General features: G+C 52.3%; 1 protein-coding gene across 1 annotated transcript in view; it reads right to left on the reverse strand.

Annotated features, from left to right (window-relative positions):
• Positions 1-6,284, reverse strand: part of INPP5F (inositol polyphosphate-5-phosphatase F) — an 84,007-nt gene extending 77,723 nt beyond the window's left edge. Inside the window, exon 1 of the mRNA XM_083149916.1 lies at positions 6,067-6,284. Coding sequence (XP_083006042.1) covers positions 6,067-6,172 — 106 coding nt within the window. The 5' untranslated portion in view covers positions 6,173-6,284. The remainder of the gene's footprint in view (positions 1-6,066) is intronic.
• Between the last annotated feature and the right edge of the window lie 13,483 nt (positions 6,285-19,767).

A 19,767-nucleotide genomic window follows, 5' to 3' on the forward strand; every position in this document is an offset into this window, starting at 1 on the left:
CCGAATGTACCGCTTTTTGATAGGCATCTCCTCCGTCTCTGGGAACTGTAGTTTTCTTCTATTACGCTGCTGGCTGCTCTTTGTGTGTGAGTGGCCTGATAGACTACATTTCCCAGGTAGCACTGCAGGGGGACTCAGCGGGACGGCCGTCCTCCCCTTGCATAGTGATTTCTGCCCCGGAACCCCTGCACCACGTCTCCGTTTCCAGGGGAGGGCAAAATGTGCGCACACCACAGCGCAAAAGGGGATCGCCGATACAGGGCTGATAGCCGGCTGAGGATGGTAAAGGAAGTGGGGTGGGCGCTGCTTACATGATACCCGGCTCATCCTGGGGCCCCGGGTACATGGTGTGAATGACGCCAGTCCACATTCGGAAAGGGGACGTGGCCACACCCCCTTTTCCACTGACACGCCCATTTGACCACGCCCCTTTTCGGATGTGCACCGATTTCTACCCTCCAGATGTTGGAGGGTATGTAATTGCTACAATGAATTTGTGTACTGAGGCCGGATGTATGAGGTATATCACGCTGCATGGTGTACTGAGGCTGGATGTATGAGGTATATCACGGTGCATGGTGTACTGAGGCTGGATGTATGAGGTATATCACGCTGCACGGTGTACTGAGGCTGGATGTATGAGGTATATCACGCTGCACGGTGTACTGAGGCTGGATGTATGAGGTATATCACGCTGCACGGTGTACTGAGGCTGGATGTATGAGGTATATCACGCTGCACGGTGTACTGAGGCTGGATGTATGAGGTATATCACACTGCACGGTGTGCTGAGGCTGGATGTATGAGGTATATCACGCTGCACGGTGTACTGAGGCTGGATGTATGAGGTATATCACGCTGCACGGTGTACTGAGGCTGGATGTATGAGGTATATCACGCTGCATGGTGTACTGAGGCTGGATGTATGAGGTATATCACGCTGCACGGTGTACTGAGGCTGGATGTATGAGGTATATCATGCTGCATGGTGTACTGAGGCTGGGTGTATGAGGTATATCACGCTGCATGGTGTACTGAGGCTGGATGTATGAGGTATATCACGCTGCACGGTGTACTGAGGCTGGATGTATGAGGTATATCACGCTGCACAGTGTACTGAGGCTGGATGTATGAGGTATATCACGCTGCATGGTGTACTGAGGCTGGATGTAGGAGGTATATCACGCTGCATGGTGTACTGAGGCTGGATGTATGAGGTATATCACGCTGCACGGTGTACTGAGGCTGGATGTATGAGGTATATCACGCTGCACGGTGTACTGAGGCTGGATGTATGAGGTATATCACGCTGCACGGTGTACTGAGGCCGGATGTATGAGGTATATCACGCTGCACGGTGTACTGAGGCCGGATGTATGAGGTATATCACGCTGCACGGTGTACTGAGGCTGGATATATGAGGTATATCACGCTACATGGTGTACTGAGGCTATATGTATGAGGTATATCCCTCTGCACGGTGTACTGAGGCTGGATGTATGAGGTATATCACGCTGCATGGTGTACTGAGGCTGGATGTATGAGGTATATCAGGCTGCACGGTGTACTGAGGCTGGATGTATGAGGTATATCAGGCTGCACGGTGTACTGAGGCCGGATGTATGAGGTATCTCACGCTGCATGGTGTACTGAGGCTGGATATATGAGGTATCTCACGCTGCACGGTGTACTGCGGCTGCATGTATGAGGACACATCTGTATTGATCCCTCTTCACCTATAGAGGAGCAGCCTATAGGACACAGCTTGGCTATCCTGGAACTTGCACATAACAAGAATTAGAGCTTCCTATCAAGAAGGCCGGTAACACTGCGGCACACAGATTACCCATCATCCCCTCTTACACCAGGATGACACCAGGACACCGGTATTGTGCGAGTGCACCACCAGGACAGGATTAGCCCAATACCTGCACATTCTCCATTACATCCCTACAGTCCCATGTAACAGTGCAGAGCGTGGGGACCCTATTACATCCCTACAGTCCCACGCAACACTGCAGAGCGTGGGGACCTCTCGTGTACCCACTATCCCTGCTCCATTACATCCCTACAGTCCCATGTAACAGCACAGAGCGTGGGGACCCTATTACATCACTACAGTCCCAGGTTACAGCGCAGAGCGTGGGGACCATACTACATCACTACAGTCCCACATTACAGCGCAGAGCGTGGGGACCCTATTACATCACTACAGTCCCACGTAACAGCGCAGAGCGTGGGGACCCTATTACATCCGTACAGTCCCATGTAACAGCGCAGAGCGTGGGGACCCTATTACATCCTTACAGTCCCATGTAACAGCACAGAGCGTGGGGACCCTATTACATCCCTACAGTCCCATGTAACAGTGCAGAGCGGGACCCTATTACATCCCTACAGTCCCACGCAACAGTGCAGAGCGTGGGGACCTCTCGTGTACCCACTATCCCTGCTCCATTACATCCCTACAGTCCCATGTAACAGCACAGAGCGTGGGGACCCTATTACATCACTACAGTCCCAGGTTACAGCGCAGAGCGTGGGGACCATACTACATCATTACAGTCCCACGTTACAGCGCAGAGCGTGGGGACCCTATTACATCACTACAGTCCCACGTAACAGCGCAGAGCGTGGGGACCCTATTACATCCTTACAGTCCCATGTAACAGCGCAGAGCGTGGGGACCCTATTACATCCTTACAGTCCCATGTAACAGCACAGAGCGCGGGGACCCTATTACATCCCTACAGTCCCACGTTACAGCGCAGAGCGTGGGGACCCTATTACATCCCTACAGTCCCACGTAACAGCGCAAAGCGTGGGGACCGTACTACATCCCTACAGTCCCACGTAACAGCGCAGAGCGTGGGGACCCTATTACATCCCTACAGTCCCATGTAACAGCGCAGAGCGTGGGGACCCTATTACATCCCTACAGTCCCATGTAACAGAGCAGAGCGTGGGGACCCTATTATATCCCTACAGTCCCACGTAACAGCGCAGAGCATGAGGACCCTATTACATCCCTACAGTCCCACGTAACAGCGCAGAGCGTGGGGACCCTATTGCATCACTACAGTGTCTGTGGGGGGCGTCTGCCCCTATCTCACCATCCCATGAACGTGTCACAGCACAACCAGGTGCCTGGGTGATCTGCGTAGTGTGATCCTTTTCTCATCCATAATTACTTATAAATACAACGGAACGAATCACATAACAGCAGCACAAAAGCCTGAAGGACAATCTCCTGTGTACATACAGCTGTAACCGGATCAGATCCCGTCCTGTTATCGGACCTCGGCTCCATTCAGCCCAGCAGTTTCTTATACAGAGCGCACTGTGTTGATCTACCAAATTTAATAAATTAAAAATTAAGTATACATAGAACCATACATATATAAAAAAAATTCTATTAAAAACAATTTATATCCAGCATTGTATAAACGGTTCATCAATGAAATCGGTATTATAGCTTTAGAATTAATAATCACAGTAGCGGACAAAGATACTCGCTGATGTCACCCCACCCATATGCGGGCTATGGTAAATATACATTGGAACATTTATATGCCACTTGGAAACTTATAAGCCATATAAAGGCACAAGAACTTTCACCTTAATTGGGAGCTGAGCCATACAAGTTCTAATTGGAGGGATGTGTACTGACCCAATCAATTAAAAGTGATTAATAAGAAGGGGACTGTGATAATTATAAAGCTAGAATACAGATTTAATTGAAGAACCATTTATACAATGCTGGATATCAATTGTTTTTAATAACATTTTTGGTATTTTCACGGCGGCAGCATGGCCACGCGTCTGAGTCCCCTTGCGGGGCTCGCTGCGCTTACCCACGCTACACTATCTAAAATCAACTCCATGCCAACGTGGATAGTGGGGGTATGAACTATCCACGTTGGCATGGAGTTTATTTCGTTTATTTTAGAAAGTTTGGCGAGCGCTGAACCCGGAAGTAGCGTGTGGCCATGCTGACGCCGTGAAACTAAACAAGTATAACCATATATGTATGGTTATATGTATACTTAATTTTTAATTTATTAAATTTGGTAGATCAACACAGTGCGCTCTTGTTTTTGGTTTTCTTGGTTGAATTTATTTCATCTGGGAGCAGCACAATTTTATAATTGGAGCTGTGATTCTCAATATATTAATTTAATTTTAATTGATTTTGTTGCCCCCGATATACCCTGTGTGTATATTACTCTTTTCTTATACAGAGCAGCAGCTCCTGGCTGCCCTCCCTCACCCTCGGTACCCCCAGCACTGCCGAGCTGCCCTCCCTCACCCTCGGAACCCCCAGCACTGCCGAGCTGCCCTCCCTCACCCTCGGAACCCCCAGCACTGCCAGGCTGCCCTCCCTCACCCTCTGTACCCCCAGCACTGCCAGGCTGCCCTCGCTCACCCTCTGTACCCCCAGCAATGCCGGGCTGCCCTCCCTCACCCTCGGTAACCCCCAGCACTGCCGGGCTGCCCTCCCTCACCCTCGGTACCCCCAGCACTGCCAGGCTGCCCTCCCTCTGCCTCTCCCCAGGTACCCCCAGCACTGCCAGGCTGCCCTCCCTCTGCCTCTCCCCAGGTACCCCCAGCACTGCCAGGCTGCCCTCCCTCACCCTCTGTAACCCCAGCACTGCCAGGCTGCCCTCCCTCACCCTCTGTACCCCCAGCACTGCCAGGCTGCCCTCCCTCACCTTCGGTACCCCCAGCACTGCCAGGCTGCCCTCCCTCACCTTCGGTACCCCCAGCACTGCCAGGCTGCCCTCCCTCTGCCTCTCCCCAGGTACCCCCAGCACTGCCAGGCTTCCCTCCCTCACCCTCGGTACCCCCAGCACTGCCAGGCTGCCCTCCCTCACCCTCTGTACACCCAGCACTGCCAGGCTGCCCTCCCTCACCTTCGGTACCCCCAGCACTGCCAGGCTGCCCTCCCTCTGCCTCTCCCCAGGTACCCCCAGCACTGCCAGGCTGCCCTCCCTCACCCTCTCCCAGGGTACCTCCAGCACTGCCAGGCTGCCCTCCCTCACCCTCTCCCCGGGTACCTCCAGCACTGCCAGGTTGCCCTCCCTCACCCTCTCCCCGGGTACCCCCAGCACTGCCAGGCTGCCCTCCCTCACCCTCTCCCCGGGTACCCCCAGCACTGCCAGGCTGCCCTCCCTCTGCCTCTCCCCAGGTACCCCCAGCACTGCCAGGCTTCCCTCCCTCACCCTCGGTACCCCCAGCACTGCCAGGCTGCCCTCCCTCACCCTCTGTACACCCAGCACTGCCAGGCTGCCCTCCCTCACCTTCGGTACCCCCAGCACTGCCAGGCTGCCCTCCCTCACCCTCTGTACCCCCAGCACTGCCAGGCTGCCCTCCCTCTGCCTCTCCCCAGGTACCCCCAGCACTGCCAGGCTGCCCTCCCTCACCCTCTCCCAGGGTACCTCCAGCACTGCCAGGCTGCCCTCCCTCACCCTCTCCCCGGGTACCTCCAGCACTGCCAGGTTGCCCTCCCTCACCCTCTCCCCGGGTACCCCCAGCACTGCCAGGCTGCCCTCCCTCACCCTCTCCCCGGGTACCCCCAGCACTGCCAGGCTGCCCTCCCTCACCCTCTCCCCGGGTACCCCCGGGTACCTCCAGCACTGCCAGGCTGCCCTCCCTCACCCTCTGTACCCCCAGCACTGCCAGGCTGCCCTCCCTCACCCTCTCCCCGGGTACCCCCGGGTACCTCCAGCACTGCCAGGCTGCCCTCCCTCACCCTCTGTACCCCCAGCACTGCCAGGCTGCCCTCCCTCACCCTCTCCCCGGGTACCCCCGGGTACCTCCAGCACTGCCAGGCTGCCCTCCCTCACCCTCTCCCAGGGTACCTCCAGCACTGCCAGGCTGCCCTCCCTCACCCTCTCCCCGGGTACCCCTGGGTACCTCCAGCACTGCCAGGCTGCCCTCCCTCTGCCTCTCCCCAGGTACCCCCAGCACTGCCAGGCTGCCCTCCCTCACCCCGGGTAGGTACCCTCAGCACTGCCAGGCTGCCCTCTATCACCCCGGGTATGGTGTGGTCCCCGTATCACTCACCCGGGCGGGCGGTCAGGGCCCCGTCCTGGCGGCTGCACCATAGCGCCGTGTCCCCGCTCTGCAAGATGTACTGGTCCTTGGCCTGGAAGAGCTCCATGGCTGACATTGTCACGGAATCATCCCAAAGCGTCCGTCCTGCTGCGGGCGTGGTGACAGCGGCTGCTCCCGGCTCCCTCCTGTCACTGAAGCGCCGCCCCCCCTGCTCCGGACATGGTATGGCCTCGGCGCCTGACATGGTATGGCCCAGCTCCCCCTGGCTGAGAACATGGTGCGATCCCGCCTCGCCCCCTCCGCCTGAGCCGCCTCCGCTGATTGGCGGCTGCAGCTGGCCACGCCTTACATTCACCTGTGGCGGGCTGCTGTGGGCCAGCCCAGGTCACCTGGCGGCGGGGGGGAAGCAGCACCTCTGTCCTGACTGAGGTGACGCTAGGCGGCGGCTCTGCTGCTGGTCCCCGTGTAATAGTGCGGTGTGGTGGGGGTAACACGGTGACGGGCCTCCTGGCTCTGTACTATCAGGCGGGAAGAGGCTTTTATAGGAGGCACTTGGTAAAAGTTACCTCAAAGCTAGTTGCCATGGGCAACGTCTCCATTCTTATCACTGCTTCCTGAATAGCTGTCTGCGTTACCTCACCTTGCTGCAGCACCAGGAGGGAATGCTGAGGAACTGGCATATACTGGTGATGGCTGGCGTTACCGATACCTGCACAGTCACCGAGAGAAGTCCTGGAGCAAGTGCATTATGTATCGCAGCAATAGGTAGCGCTAACCTACCCGTTACATTCCAGTCACACAGATGGAGCGGACCGGCAAGTGGTGGTGCACGTACAGGAACAACTGGCGAGTGACGGCACGCGTATGGGAGTAACTGTCGAGTGGTGGCATACATACAGGAGTGATGGCGCACGTATGGGAGTAACTGGCGAGTGTTTCTTACATACAGGAGTGACGGCGCACGTATGGGAGTAACTGGCGTGGTGGCGTACATACGGGAGTGACGGTGTGCGTATGGGAGTAACTGGCGAGTGTTTCTTACATACAGGAGTGATGGCGCATGTGTGGGAGTAACTGGCGAGTGGTGCCGTACATACGGGAGTGACGGCATACATACAGGAGTGACGGCGCACGTATGGGAGTAACTGGCGAGTGGTGGCGTACATACGGGGGTGACGGCGCACGTATGGGAGTAACTGGCGAGTGGTGGCATACATACGGGAGTGACGGTGTGCGTATGGGAGTAACTGGCGAGTGTTTCTTACATACAGGAGTGATGGCGCACGTGTGGGAGTAACTGGCGAGTGGTGGCGTACATACGGGAGAGACGCCATACATACAGGAGTGATGGCGCATGTATGGAAGTAACTGGCGAGTGATGGCATACATACGGGAGTGACGGCGTGCGTATGGGAGTAACTGGAGAGTGGTGGCATACATAGAGGAGTGATGGCGCATGTATGGGAGTAACTGGCGAGTGATGGCATACATACAGGAGTGATGGCGCACGTATGGGAGTAACTGGCGAGTGGTGGCATACATACGGGAGTGACGGCGCACATATGGGAGTAACCAGCGAGTGACGGTACATACAGGAGTGACATCACGCGTATGGGAGTAACTGGCGAGTGGTGGCGTACATACAGGAGTGACATCACGCGTATGGGAGTAACTGGCGAGTGGTGGCGTACATACAGGAGTGATGGCGCACGTATGGGAGTAACTGGCGAGTAATGGCATACATACAGGAGTGATGGCGCACGTATGGGAGTAACTGGCGAGTGGTGGCATACATACGGGAGTGATGGTGTGCGTATGGGAGTAACTGGCGAGTGTTTCTTACATACAGGAGTGATGGTGCACGTGTGGGAGTAACTGGCGAGTGGTGGCGTACATACGGGAGAGACGCCATACATACAGGAGTGATGGCGCATGTATAGGAGTAACTGGCGAGTGATGGCATACATACGGGAGTGACGGCGCATGTATGGGAGTAACTGGCGAGTGGTGGCATACATACAGGAGTGATAGCGCATGTATGGGAGTAACTGGCGAGTGATGGCATACATACAGGAGTGATGGCGCACGTATGGGAGTAACTGGCGAGTGGTGGCATACATACGGGAGTGATGGTGTGCGTATGGGAGTAACTGGCGAGTGTTTCTTACATACAGGAGTGATGGCGCACGTGTGGGAGTAACTGGCGAGTGGTGGCGTACATACGGGAGAGACGCCATACATACAGGAGTGATGGCGCATGTATGGGAGTAACTGGCGAGTGATGGCATACATACGGGAGTGACGGCGCACGTATGGGAGTAACTGGCGAGTGGTGGCATACATACAGGAGTGATGGCGCATGTATGGGAGTAACTGGCGAGTGATGGCATACATACAGGAGTGATGGCGCACGTATGGGAGTAACTGGCGAGTGGTGGCATACATACAGGAGTGATGGCGCATGTATGGGAGTAACTGGCGAGTGATGGCGCACGTATGGGAGTAACTGGCGACTGGTGGCGTACATACAGGAGTGATGGCACACATATGGGAGTAACCAGCGAGTGGTGGCGTACATACGGGAGTGACGGCACACATATGGGAGTAACCAGCGAGTGATGGTACATACAGGAGTGACATCACGCGTATGGGAGTAACTGGCAAGTGGTGGCGTACATACGGGAGTGACGGCACACATATGGGAGTAACCAGCGAGTGACGGTACATACAGGAGTGACATCACGCATATGGGAGTAACTGGCGAGTGGTGGCGTACATATGGGAGTGACGGCACACATATGGGAGTAACCAGCGAGTGACGGTACATACAGGAGTGACATCACGCGTATGGGAGTAACTGGCGAGTGGTGGCGTACATACGGGAGTGACGGTACATACAGGAGTGACATCACGCGTATGGGAGTAACTGGCGAGTGGTGGCATACATACAGGAGTGATGGCGCACATATGGGAGTAACTGGCGAGTGGTGGCGTACATACGGGAGTGACAGCGTGCGTATGGGAGTAACTGGCGAGTGTTTCTTACATACAGGAGTGACGGCGCACGTGTGGGAGTAACTGGCGAGTGGTGGCGTACATACGGGAGTGACGGTGTGCGTATGGGAGTAACTGGCGAGTGTTTCTTACATACAGGAGTGATGGCGCATGTGTGGGAGTAACTGGCGAGTGACGGTACATACAGGAGTGACATCACGCGTATGGGAGTAACTGGCAAGTGGTGGCATACATACAGGAGTGATGGCGCACATATGGGAGTAACCAGCGAGTGGTGGCGTACATACGGGAGTGATGGCACACATATCGGAGTAACCAGCGAGTGACGGTACATACAGGAGTAACTGGCGAGTGGTGGCGTACATACGGGAGTGACGGCGTACATACAAGAGTGACGTCATGCGTATGGGAGTAACTGGTGAGTGACCGTACATATGGGAGTAACCAGCGAGAGGTGGCGTACATATGGGAGTGATGTCACGCGTATGGGAGTAACTGGCGAGTGGTGGCATACATACGGGAGTAACCGTCACTCATCGAATTGGATGTCAAATAGGTCTGATTTTGCCAGTTTTTATCCAATATACAGCATTGGCCTGATCCATTGGAATTGGATGAAAATGAGCCAAATTGCCACCTAAAGTCTGGATTCCCTGAGGTCTGTATACAGTTTGAGTATCCCTGATCTAAAACGCTCAGGACCAGAAGCATTTTGGATAACAGATTATCCCATATTTTGGAATATTTTTATATTTCAATTGGGTATCTTGAGGACGGGACCCATGTGTGAACATAAAATGCATTACTGTTGTACAAACACGTGAAATACACACAAATATATTTTACTAGGTGATTCATCGCGCCCTACGGGCGCTCTTCACACCGTCGTGAGGGGCTGTGCCCCATTAACCTGCGTGCGCAGTTATTGTGAGGGTTGGGTGGTATGGGTGGGGAGGAGGTGCTTGGGGGTGGTGTGGGTGGGGGAGTGGTGGGTTTGGGGATACTGTGTGTGGTGGAGTTGCAGTGGCAGGGTTGGGCAGTGTGGGTCGTGTCATTTGGTTAGGTGCCGTGATGCTTGTGGGTGAGGGAGGTGGGGGTGCTGTAGTTGGGTTGGGGGTGCCGAAATTGTTGGAGGTGCGGGGTGGGTGAGTGATGGGGTGTGAGTGTGTTGTGGATGGGGGAGGGGCGGGTGTTGGTGTACTGCGGGTGCTGGAGGTGTGGTTGTGGTGTTTTGCAAGTGGATGCTGTTGTGCTGTGAGTGGGTTGGGTGGTGTCATGGGAGGTTGGGGGGGGAGGTTGTTTAGGTGTGCTGCAGGTGGGGTAGTCACAGGTGTGAGGATACTGCGGGTGTTGGAGTTCCACATGTGGGGTGTTTTAGGATGGGTGGTGTGGGTTGGTGAGGTGCAGGGGTGGAATGGTTGAGAGACTGGCAGTTGCAGGGGTGGTGAGGGTGCTGGATAGATGGGTGCGTGGGTACCGCAGATGGTGGATTTGCCTGGTGCGCGGGGGGAGGGGGTCTGCGGTACCTGCTGCGGAACCCGGTGTAGAATGAGGAGGTGGGGAAGTGATGCTGGGAATGGTTTGTGGGTAGGGGGTGCTGGGAAACCCGACAGGGGAAAGAGGAGGTATGGCGGTGAGAACGATGAAAGAAAACGGGGAGAGTGAGCGTCTGTGGCATTCAATAGAAGTAAATATGTGTGGGGATGATATGGAATTTAGTATGTTGGGGAAAAAAGCAAAGTCCAGAATAGGGAATAAGCCACAAAAAACTGTTATGCCGATCCAAACATCATTAGTGGTAAGCAGAGAGCGGCGTCCCGCTAGCTGCTGCTTACCCTCCTTGCAGAATGTATTGCCGAGTGTGGTCCGTTTTGTGCTGGCATCTGCTATTCGGCACCCCACCCCGGAGACCCGCTGCTTTGGGGGGGGGGGGGGGGTTTGTTACGCTCGCCGCCGCAGCTTGGTTGGGGGGGGGAACGGGTGGTCATCCCCCGGTAATCTGTTTACTGCAGGGACGCAAGTGTGAAGCGGCGGTGACTTGGGGGGGTAATGGTTGCGCTCGCCGCTGCTGCTCGGTAGCGCCGGAGGGGGGGAGGGGGGCGGCTCATACCCCAGTGAGCTGTTTCCTTCAGGGGTGCTATTGTGAAGCGGCGGGCTTGATACGCTCGCCGCAGCTTGGTTGGGGGGGGGACGGGTGGTCATCCCCCGGTAGTCTGTTTACTGCAGGGACGCAAGTGTGAAGCGGCGGTGACTTGGGGGGGGAATGGTTGCGCTCGCCGCTGCTGCTCGGTAGCGCCGGAGGGGGGGGGAGGGGGGCGGCTCATACCCCAGTGAGCTGTTTCCTTCAGGGGTGCTAGTGTGAAGCGGCGGCCAGCGTTGACTTGGGGGGGTGGAATAATTGTGCTCTCCGCCACTGCTAAGTAGTGCCGGGGGGGGGTTGCTTTATACCCCGGTGAGCCGCTGCTTCAGTGTGATGCGGCGGCCGGCTAGTGATGTGGGAGGGGGGATTCGAGAACCCCCTGCTGACCCACTGTATGGCAGGAGGGAGGGATGTGGGCTGTTAAGAAGTGGAATCTTGGGAGGGGTTTGCGGATCTGTGCAGCGTGAGGGTGTCCGGAGAGTGAGGCTGGGGGGGCGGGTTCCGAGGAGGGGGCGGATAGTGTGGGAGCTGCTGTGGAGAACGGAGGGCAAGGGGGGTGGTGTGTAGAACGGAAGTGGCCAGGTTTTGCAGTGTGGCTAACGGTGGATGGGCCTGTCAATCAGCCGTGGAGGCCCGCCCACCGTTACCTACACTGCTTGTGAGTGACGGATCTGGCTAAATATATAAGAGATTTGTGCATGAAACATAGTTAAAAAATTGGCATTGAATTTTAGTGCTAACCAATCATTTTCTTGCACATATTTAGTGCCAATTACATATCATGTCCCCAGTAGTGCCAGTTACATATCATGTCCCCAGTAGTGCCAGTTACACATCATGTCCTCAGTAGTGCCAGTTACATATCATGTCCTCAGTAGTGCCAGTTACATATCATGTCCCCAGTAGTGGCCAATTACATATCATGTCCCCAGTAGTGGCCAATTACATATCATGTCCCCAGTAGTGCCAGTTACATATCATGTCCCCAGTAGTGCCAGTTACATATCGTGTCCCCAGCGATGCCATTTACATATCACTTCCCCAGTAGTGCTTTTAGCAACAACAAAAACATTCCAGAAACTATGGTTTTTGGAATCATTTGGGTAACAAATATCTAGATGAAGGATGATCAACCTGTACCAGTTTCCATAATAAATACCATAATATGACTGTATTACCGTTCCTTGTAACTACTAGTAAAATTGCGCCGAGGGGATAGTAGATTGACACCATCGTATTGCAGTACGGCATGATTTGTTGCATCAAGTGTCAAAGAAAGAAGATATTGTGGAACAATTCATTGTTCAGGACAAATAATACCGTGTTATACCTGGCTCCTGTCATATAACTGCAGGACATCCAGAGGTACAAAAACTTCTGCGAGACTTTTACAGTGGATTTTCTGGCCAGGGGTCCATAGAGATATCAGGGGGTACTGTGCATCCTTTCCTGAGTGTCTGTATCATGCTCCCCAGCCATATTATAGGGTCCACTTACCAATTATTGTGGTTCTGTTTGAGGTAAGATTTGGTGGACCTGTAATAAAGTCTGGATTACACTACCAGATACTCGGAAAGTTGCATGTAGTCATACATTATAATGTGGTTTTACATTTTCCCAGAACTCGGCCAATGTAATAGCATGCATCTTTAACGTTCCAAATGCAAATCTGACTTTTACAGCCAACCGAAATGCGTCGTATATCACAACAGTTGCAGGTATAGCACTGTAAATGTAAAGTTTTTTTTTTTTTTTTTTTAATAAGTTGTGATTGGCAATGTACAGGCAGGTACGCACAAGCAGCTTCTGCTGGTTTAAATAAGATGTGGCTTACCTATATTCTGTGTGGAATTGCAACTGTATCTTTATACAAAATGTGATGCTACAGTGATTTGCAGCCAAACACTGCAACAACACTTGGTACACAGATACAGCCGGGACTACACACAGAATATAGGAATGCCACATATTTTATTCGGCAGTAGTTTCTTGTGTATCCTGTTCACATAGTGGGGGATGACATAAACTCTTTTCAGAGATCAAAGTATATTTATAATTTTTAAGGTTAGAAATTATTAAAATTGTTTGTTGCAAATGTGCCATAATTATGTATTTGTTACAGACATACAACAATGCAGAATACAACTCAGCCCCCCCCCCCCCCCCCCAAAAAAACCCTTCTAATTATGGGCCAAAGTTCCAAAGTGCCCACCTTGCCGAAGGCAGCCAGCCCCCCCCCCCTCGCATGTACAGGCAGCCGGGAAAATCAGTCGCAAATATAACTTACTGGACTTATTATGCTCATGCACAGGGCTCAACCCTCGGGCCCCCGCGCATTGGCAGGTAACGGACCTGAATGAGGGCCTATGTCTGACTTTATAGGGCTGTTTTGTGTCTGACTTTCTAACTTGGACTCTATGCCATCGGCTGAGTTGTATGTTTGACATGGGCAAAACATCTGAATACAACTTTTTTACCGTATGCTCTTATTCTGAACCGAAAAGCTCCGACTTGCAATGAACTTGGACCCTATTACATTGGCCCACTTTGAATTATGTTCAACGTTTGTGGGAAAAATGGACATTTCACAAAATCAGACCAAACTTGGCTCCCATGGTATGAATGTGTCTACCCATGTTCTGTTACCTAGGAATCCGAACCTAATTGCTACCAGGGTAATATGTTCTGTGAATGGTCATCTGACCCGGGTCATGCTAAAAGTATAGAGAGCTGGATCGCTGGCATTTGGAAATGATGTCCTCTCCAAGCCCCAGGAAAAGGAAAACCCAGCTAGAACAGGTCCAATCTGCGGTTTCAAGCAACTGGACATAGAAATTGGGTTCAAGAACCTATGTCACACCTAGGATTTTCCTGTGAAAGGGTAATTACAGGACAATGATCCTTCACCGCCTCAAAATAGCAACAACGCAAAATGGTCTGGTTTGTTTGGTTTGGTCTGTGGCCGCCATTCAGCAAACTTCAGGCTGTTGTTGGAAGCACAATCATGCAATAAAATATTCTAAAGGAATCCCCCGGATTAGATTCCAGACTGCTGGTTATCGAATGACCCGTGCATGCGCATGGTACGCTGTGCTCATGCGTGAGGTCCCACTGCAAATGGAGAAGAAGGTGATTGACAGGCGCCGGGTGTGTAGGGGCATACCGCCAGCATTTTCTGCCTATAAATGTGCCCCCTAGAATCTCAAGTGGTCCAACACAACAGACACTGGGGACCTCTGGGTAAAGCCACATCTTATCAGCGGATTTGGGATGTCTCATGTCAGCAAAGGCCGAATAGTGCAGCGAGGAGTCAGACTTCCACTGTACATGGAGCCAGATATTACAGAATTATCCTAGAAAGAAGCTGAGCGACTGACCATCCGGGGAGATAACCGACATACAATGCAATAGAGAGATCAAGGTGACCTCATGCCATCGCAGAAGATCCTTATCTCCATTAGCAGACACGGACATCCGGGATCCTACTCCAGGGGCCCAATTCAGTCCTGATTCCACGGCTGCAAATTCTCACAGCGGCCGATTATCGATACACTCTGTATGGTTACCAGTACCCATGTGTGAGGCCGTCCTGTGATGAACTCCTGCAGCTAGTTCTGGTCGCTGGCCGTTTGCAAGGTGATTGACAGGGAGTGGGCGTGTGGGGGCGGAAACAGATTGTTTGCCTTGAAAAAGACTGGGAGTGTCGGGGATAACGCAGGTGTGCCAAGCCAGCTTAGCAGAGGGTGTGTGCTGTCCGCTCCAGCCCAGATGTGCCTGATTTTCATCCCAGAGCCAAGTAAGGGGGTGATTTAGGTTGACCCAAAAAGCTGCAAAAATCGTAGCTTTGCGGGTCCTCTAAATGCCAACCGGCTCCCGCACAAACGCCCGCCCCCCTCCCACGCAGAGTTCCCTGCACGCATGCGAATGGATGATTAGCTGGGCCGAAATCATTTGATGGTCGACAACCATTTCTACAGCACTTGCAAATCTAAGACCCCTCGCTGGTGTCTGAGATCTGCGGGTCACTGTACAGGTAGCGGGCGGGTAGCTGAAATCCGCTGACATCAGCTGCCTGCACCGGCGAATTAACATGGGAACGCCCCCGAAAGGCACAACCACGGGCCGATGCCCCTCACCCTCACTGCTCTGTGCGAGCAGTCGGCCAATAATCAATTGCCATGGCCACTCACACAATGCGGCTGCACATGCACATAAATGTTTATGCATATTCGCAAAACATTTATGTGAATGCGTAGGGAAGCGATCACACTAGAATCAGGGCCTAAAGGTGGCCACATACTAAAAAGATCTTAAGATGTGCGCATTAATGAACCTTAAAATCTTTTGTCCTTCCTGAACAAAAGATTTCAGGCAAGCGCACATCTTCACCAGGGATCCCATATGCCGAAAATCGGCCGATCTTAATCTGATGTGCGCTCCCGCAGATCTTTTGCCAAATCTTCTGATCTTTCATGCTGCATGAAAGATTGGAAGATTTAGTAAAAGATCTGCGGGAGCGCACATCCGATCGAGATCGGACGATTTTGACGTAAAAATTGGCCGATCGGTCGGAAATCTGCAAATCGGCAAAAAATCGTTCTAGTGTGTGGGCACCTTAAGTCTCAGGCAACGCAACTCGGTGCCTGCCCCAGTGGAGCTTACAATCTATATTCCCTACCACATGTACACGCGCACAGACGTTCTAGGGTTAATTTTGTTGGGAGCCAATTAACCTACCATTTTATTTTTGGATTGTGGGAGGATAACTGAGTACCCAGAGGAAACCTAATCAAGCAAGGGGAGCATATACAAACTCACACAGTTAGGGCTATGGTGGGAATGGAACCCATGACCTCAATGTTGTAAAGCAGTAATGCTAAGAATCCAACCCCTGACGTCAGTGCTGTGAGGCAGTAATGCTAAGAATGGTACCCATTAACACACTGACATAGACATGAACATATACAATAGAAAATGGTAACGTGTAATGCACAGTTAATGTAGGCCCAATTCCACACTATAGCAGCAAGCGGAGAGTCCGTTTCTATTGTGCCCAGGTAGGGAGAAGATAAAATAGTTACCACTCCACACACTAATGGATTGTCCTGGTATCCACGTGGTCGGCCCAAGGTGGCACAAATAACCAAAGTCCCCTGGAGTAGGTACAGGACAGTTGTTGATTTTCCACAGGTACCCGGGTGATGAAAGTCTATGGTGGTTATTTCAAACTTGAGTGTCCCAAATATGATGGAATGGAGCACAATTGTTTTCCTGGGCTAGTCCGGACTGCAATCCATAGTATTGGTGGTGGAAAAGGGGGCAACAGCACCACTGACGCGTTTCGCCACTACAGCAGCTTTATCAAAGGTATAGTGCTGTTGGGGCATGGCTGGATATATATACCCTCTACAATAAGGTCACATGACCAATCAATTAGGTTTAGATCATCCAATTAGTACAGAAAATCCAAATAATAGTAAGGCAGAATAGGAGGCAGTAATGCTAAGAATCCAACCCCTGACCTCAGTGCTGTGAGGCAGTAATGCTAAGAATCCAACCCCTGACCTCAGTGCTGTGAGGCAGTAATGCTAAGAATGGCACCCATGACCTCAGTGCTGTGAAGCAGTAATGCTAAGAATTGAACCCATGACCACAGTGCTGTGAGGCAGTAATGCTAAGAATCCAACCCCTGACCTCAGTGTTGTGAGGCAGTAATGCTAAGAATTGAACCCATGACCACAGTGCTGTGAGGCAGTAATGCTAAGAATTGAACCCATAACCTCAGTGCTGTGAGGCAGTAATGCTAAGAATGTAACCCGTGACAGCAGTGCTGTGAAGCAGTAATGCTAAGAATGGAACCCGTGACCTCAGTGCTGTGAGGCAGTAATGCTAAGAATTGAACCCGTGCCTCAGTGCTGTGAGGCAGTAATGCTAAGAATTGAACCCGTGCCTCAGTGCTGTGAGGCAGTAATGCTAAGAATGGAACCCATGACCTCAGTGCTGTGAAGCAGTTATGCTAAGAATGGAACCCGTGACCTCAGTGCTGTGAGGCAGTAATGCCAAGAATGGAACCCGTGACCTCAGTGCTGTGAGGCAGTAATGCTAAGAATGGAACCCGTGACCTCAGTGCTGTGAGGCAGTAATGCTAAGAATGGAACCCGTGACCTCAGTGCTGTGAGGCAGTAATGATAAGAATGGAACCAGTGACCTCAGTGCTGTGAGGCAGTAATGCTAAGAATGGAACCCGTGACCTCAGTGCTGTGAGGCAGTAATGCTAAGAATGGAACCAGTGACCTCAGTGCTGTGAGGCAGTAATGTTAAGAATGGAACCAGTAACCTCCGTGCTGTGAGGCAGTAATACTAAGAATGGAACCCGTGCCTCAGTGCTGTGAAGCAGTAATGCTAAGAATGGAACCTGTGACCTCAGTGCTGTGAGGCAGTAATGCTAAGAATGGAACCTGTGACCTCAGTGCTGTGAGGCAGTAATGCTAAGAATGGAACCTGTGACCTCAATGCGGTGAAGCAGTAATGCTAAGAATGGAACCCGTGACCTCAGTGCTGTGAAGCAGTAATGCTAAGAATGAAACCCGTGACCTCAGTGCTGTGAAGCAGTAATGCTAAGAATGGAACCCGTGCCTTAGTGCTGTGAAGCAGTAATGCTAAGAATGGAACCCGTGACCTCAGTGCTGTGAGGCAGTAATGCTAAGAATGGAACCTGTGACCTCAGTGCTGTGAAGCAGTAATGCTAAGAATGGAACCTGTGACCTCAGTGCTGTGAAGCAGTAATGCTAAGAATGGAACCTGTGACCTCAGTGCTGTGAAGCAGTAATGCTAAGAATGGAACCTGTGACCTCAGTGCTGTGAAGCCGTAATGCTAAGAATGGAACCAGTGACCTCAGTGGTGTGAAGCAGTAATGCTAAGAATGGAACCCGTGACCTCAGTGCTGTGAGGCAGTAATGCTAAGAATGGAACCCGTGACCTCAGTGCTGTGAGGCAGTAATGCTAAGAATGGAACCTGTGACCTCAGTGCTGTGAAGCAGTAATGCTAAGAATGGAACCTGTGACCTCAGTGCTGTGAAGCAGTAATGCTGTCCATTACTTTGTCCATTCTACCCCCTGTACGTGATAGCTGGCTGCAGTGAATTCACAATCGTGCGATCCATTATCTGAATCTGGTCCAGGTCCTTCCATTCATAAGTCTGTTTCTAGAGTTCTACATCTGTGCACAGTGCTGGGACTGTGATGATTCCTGTGCACCTGTACCAGACGATGACACTGCATTAAGCATCTGATTCTTAAACCAATGTTTTATAGTATTAGTAATGAACGCTGAGAATTAACCCCTTTGGTGCTGCAGCAATTAATACAAATGCGAAACTGCTTCATTACACCTGTAGATCACATTGGAGGAATAAGGATGACCTTTCCCCTTGCTGCTGTGACAGTGATAGCAAAGGGCCACTGCGTTCACCACTGAATAAGGCCCAATATATTCTGGAAAACTATTCCACATATGAAAAACAAACCTAAGCTCCGATTAGCCTGCAGGCTGTTTGTACAGCATTGATTGGAGTGTTTGTAGCCACGTTAGTGTAATCCCCCGCTGAGAGGCGCGTGTGAAGGTATTTGGGATATTTGGGGATTTGCTGACATATTGTGAAATGCTTATGTAAACGGAGGTTTTCATAAAGGGCTACAGACATTAACACGAGCCGCAGCAATCCAGCAGCTCAATACTAATATTTGTAGATACTCGTCAGGCCGGCAGAGAAGCGCACACACGTACGTCCGCCATATCCTCAGGCCGCCAGAGGAGCGCACAGACGTACGTCAGACATATCCTCAGGACAGCGGAGGAGCGCACACACGTACGTCCGCCATATCCTCAGACAGCCAGAGGAGCGCACACACGTACGTCAGACATATCCTCAGGCCAGCGGAGGAGCGCACGCCCGTACGTCCGCCATAATATCCGGCCGGCGGAGGAGCGCACGCACGTATTTCTGCCATATCGTCAGGCCGGCGGAGTAATGCACGCGCACACGTCCCCATATCCTCAGGCCGGCGGGGGAACGCATGCACGTACGTCCGCCATATCCTCAGGCCGGCAGAGAAGCGCACACACATACGTCCGCCATATCCTCTGGCCGGCGGAGGAGGGCACGCCCGTACGTCCGCTATAATCTAAGGCCAGTGGAGGAGCGCACGTATGTATGTCAGCCATATTTTCAGGCCGGCAGAGAAGGGCACGCACGTACGTCAGCCATATGCTCAGGCCGGCGGAGATGGAACAATTATAAGCTGTTACATGTGGGATTAGAAGATTCCTCAATGAGAAACGCCTGGATAAACCTGCCAGAGTGTTGTCGCTCCTGTTCTCCTTCTGAGTCATCCTCCCAATATTTATATCTTGTTTCTATGTAACGACGTCAGCAGCTGCTTATTACACTGTGATGGTTACTGACAGGGGTTACGGAGTTACTCTCCTGTTCTTATGTCTTTCTGCAGATGCCGGATGTACGGATGTCGTTCTGTCACGCTGGTTACACACAGG

This window comes from Crinia signifera, chromosome 6 (genome assembly GCF_055691185.1).
Source record: "Crinia signifera chromosome 6, ASM5569118v1, whole genome shotgun sequence".
NCBI lineage: Eukaryota > Metazoa > Chordata > Amphibia > Anura > Myobatrachidae > Crinia > Crinia signifera.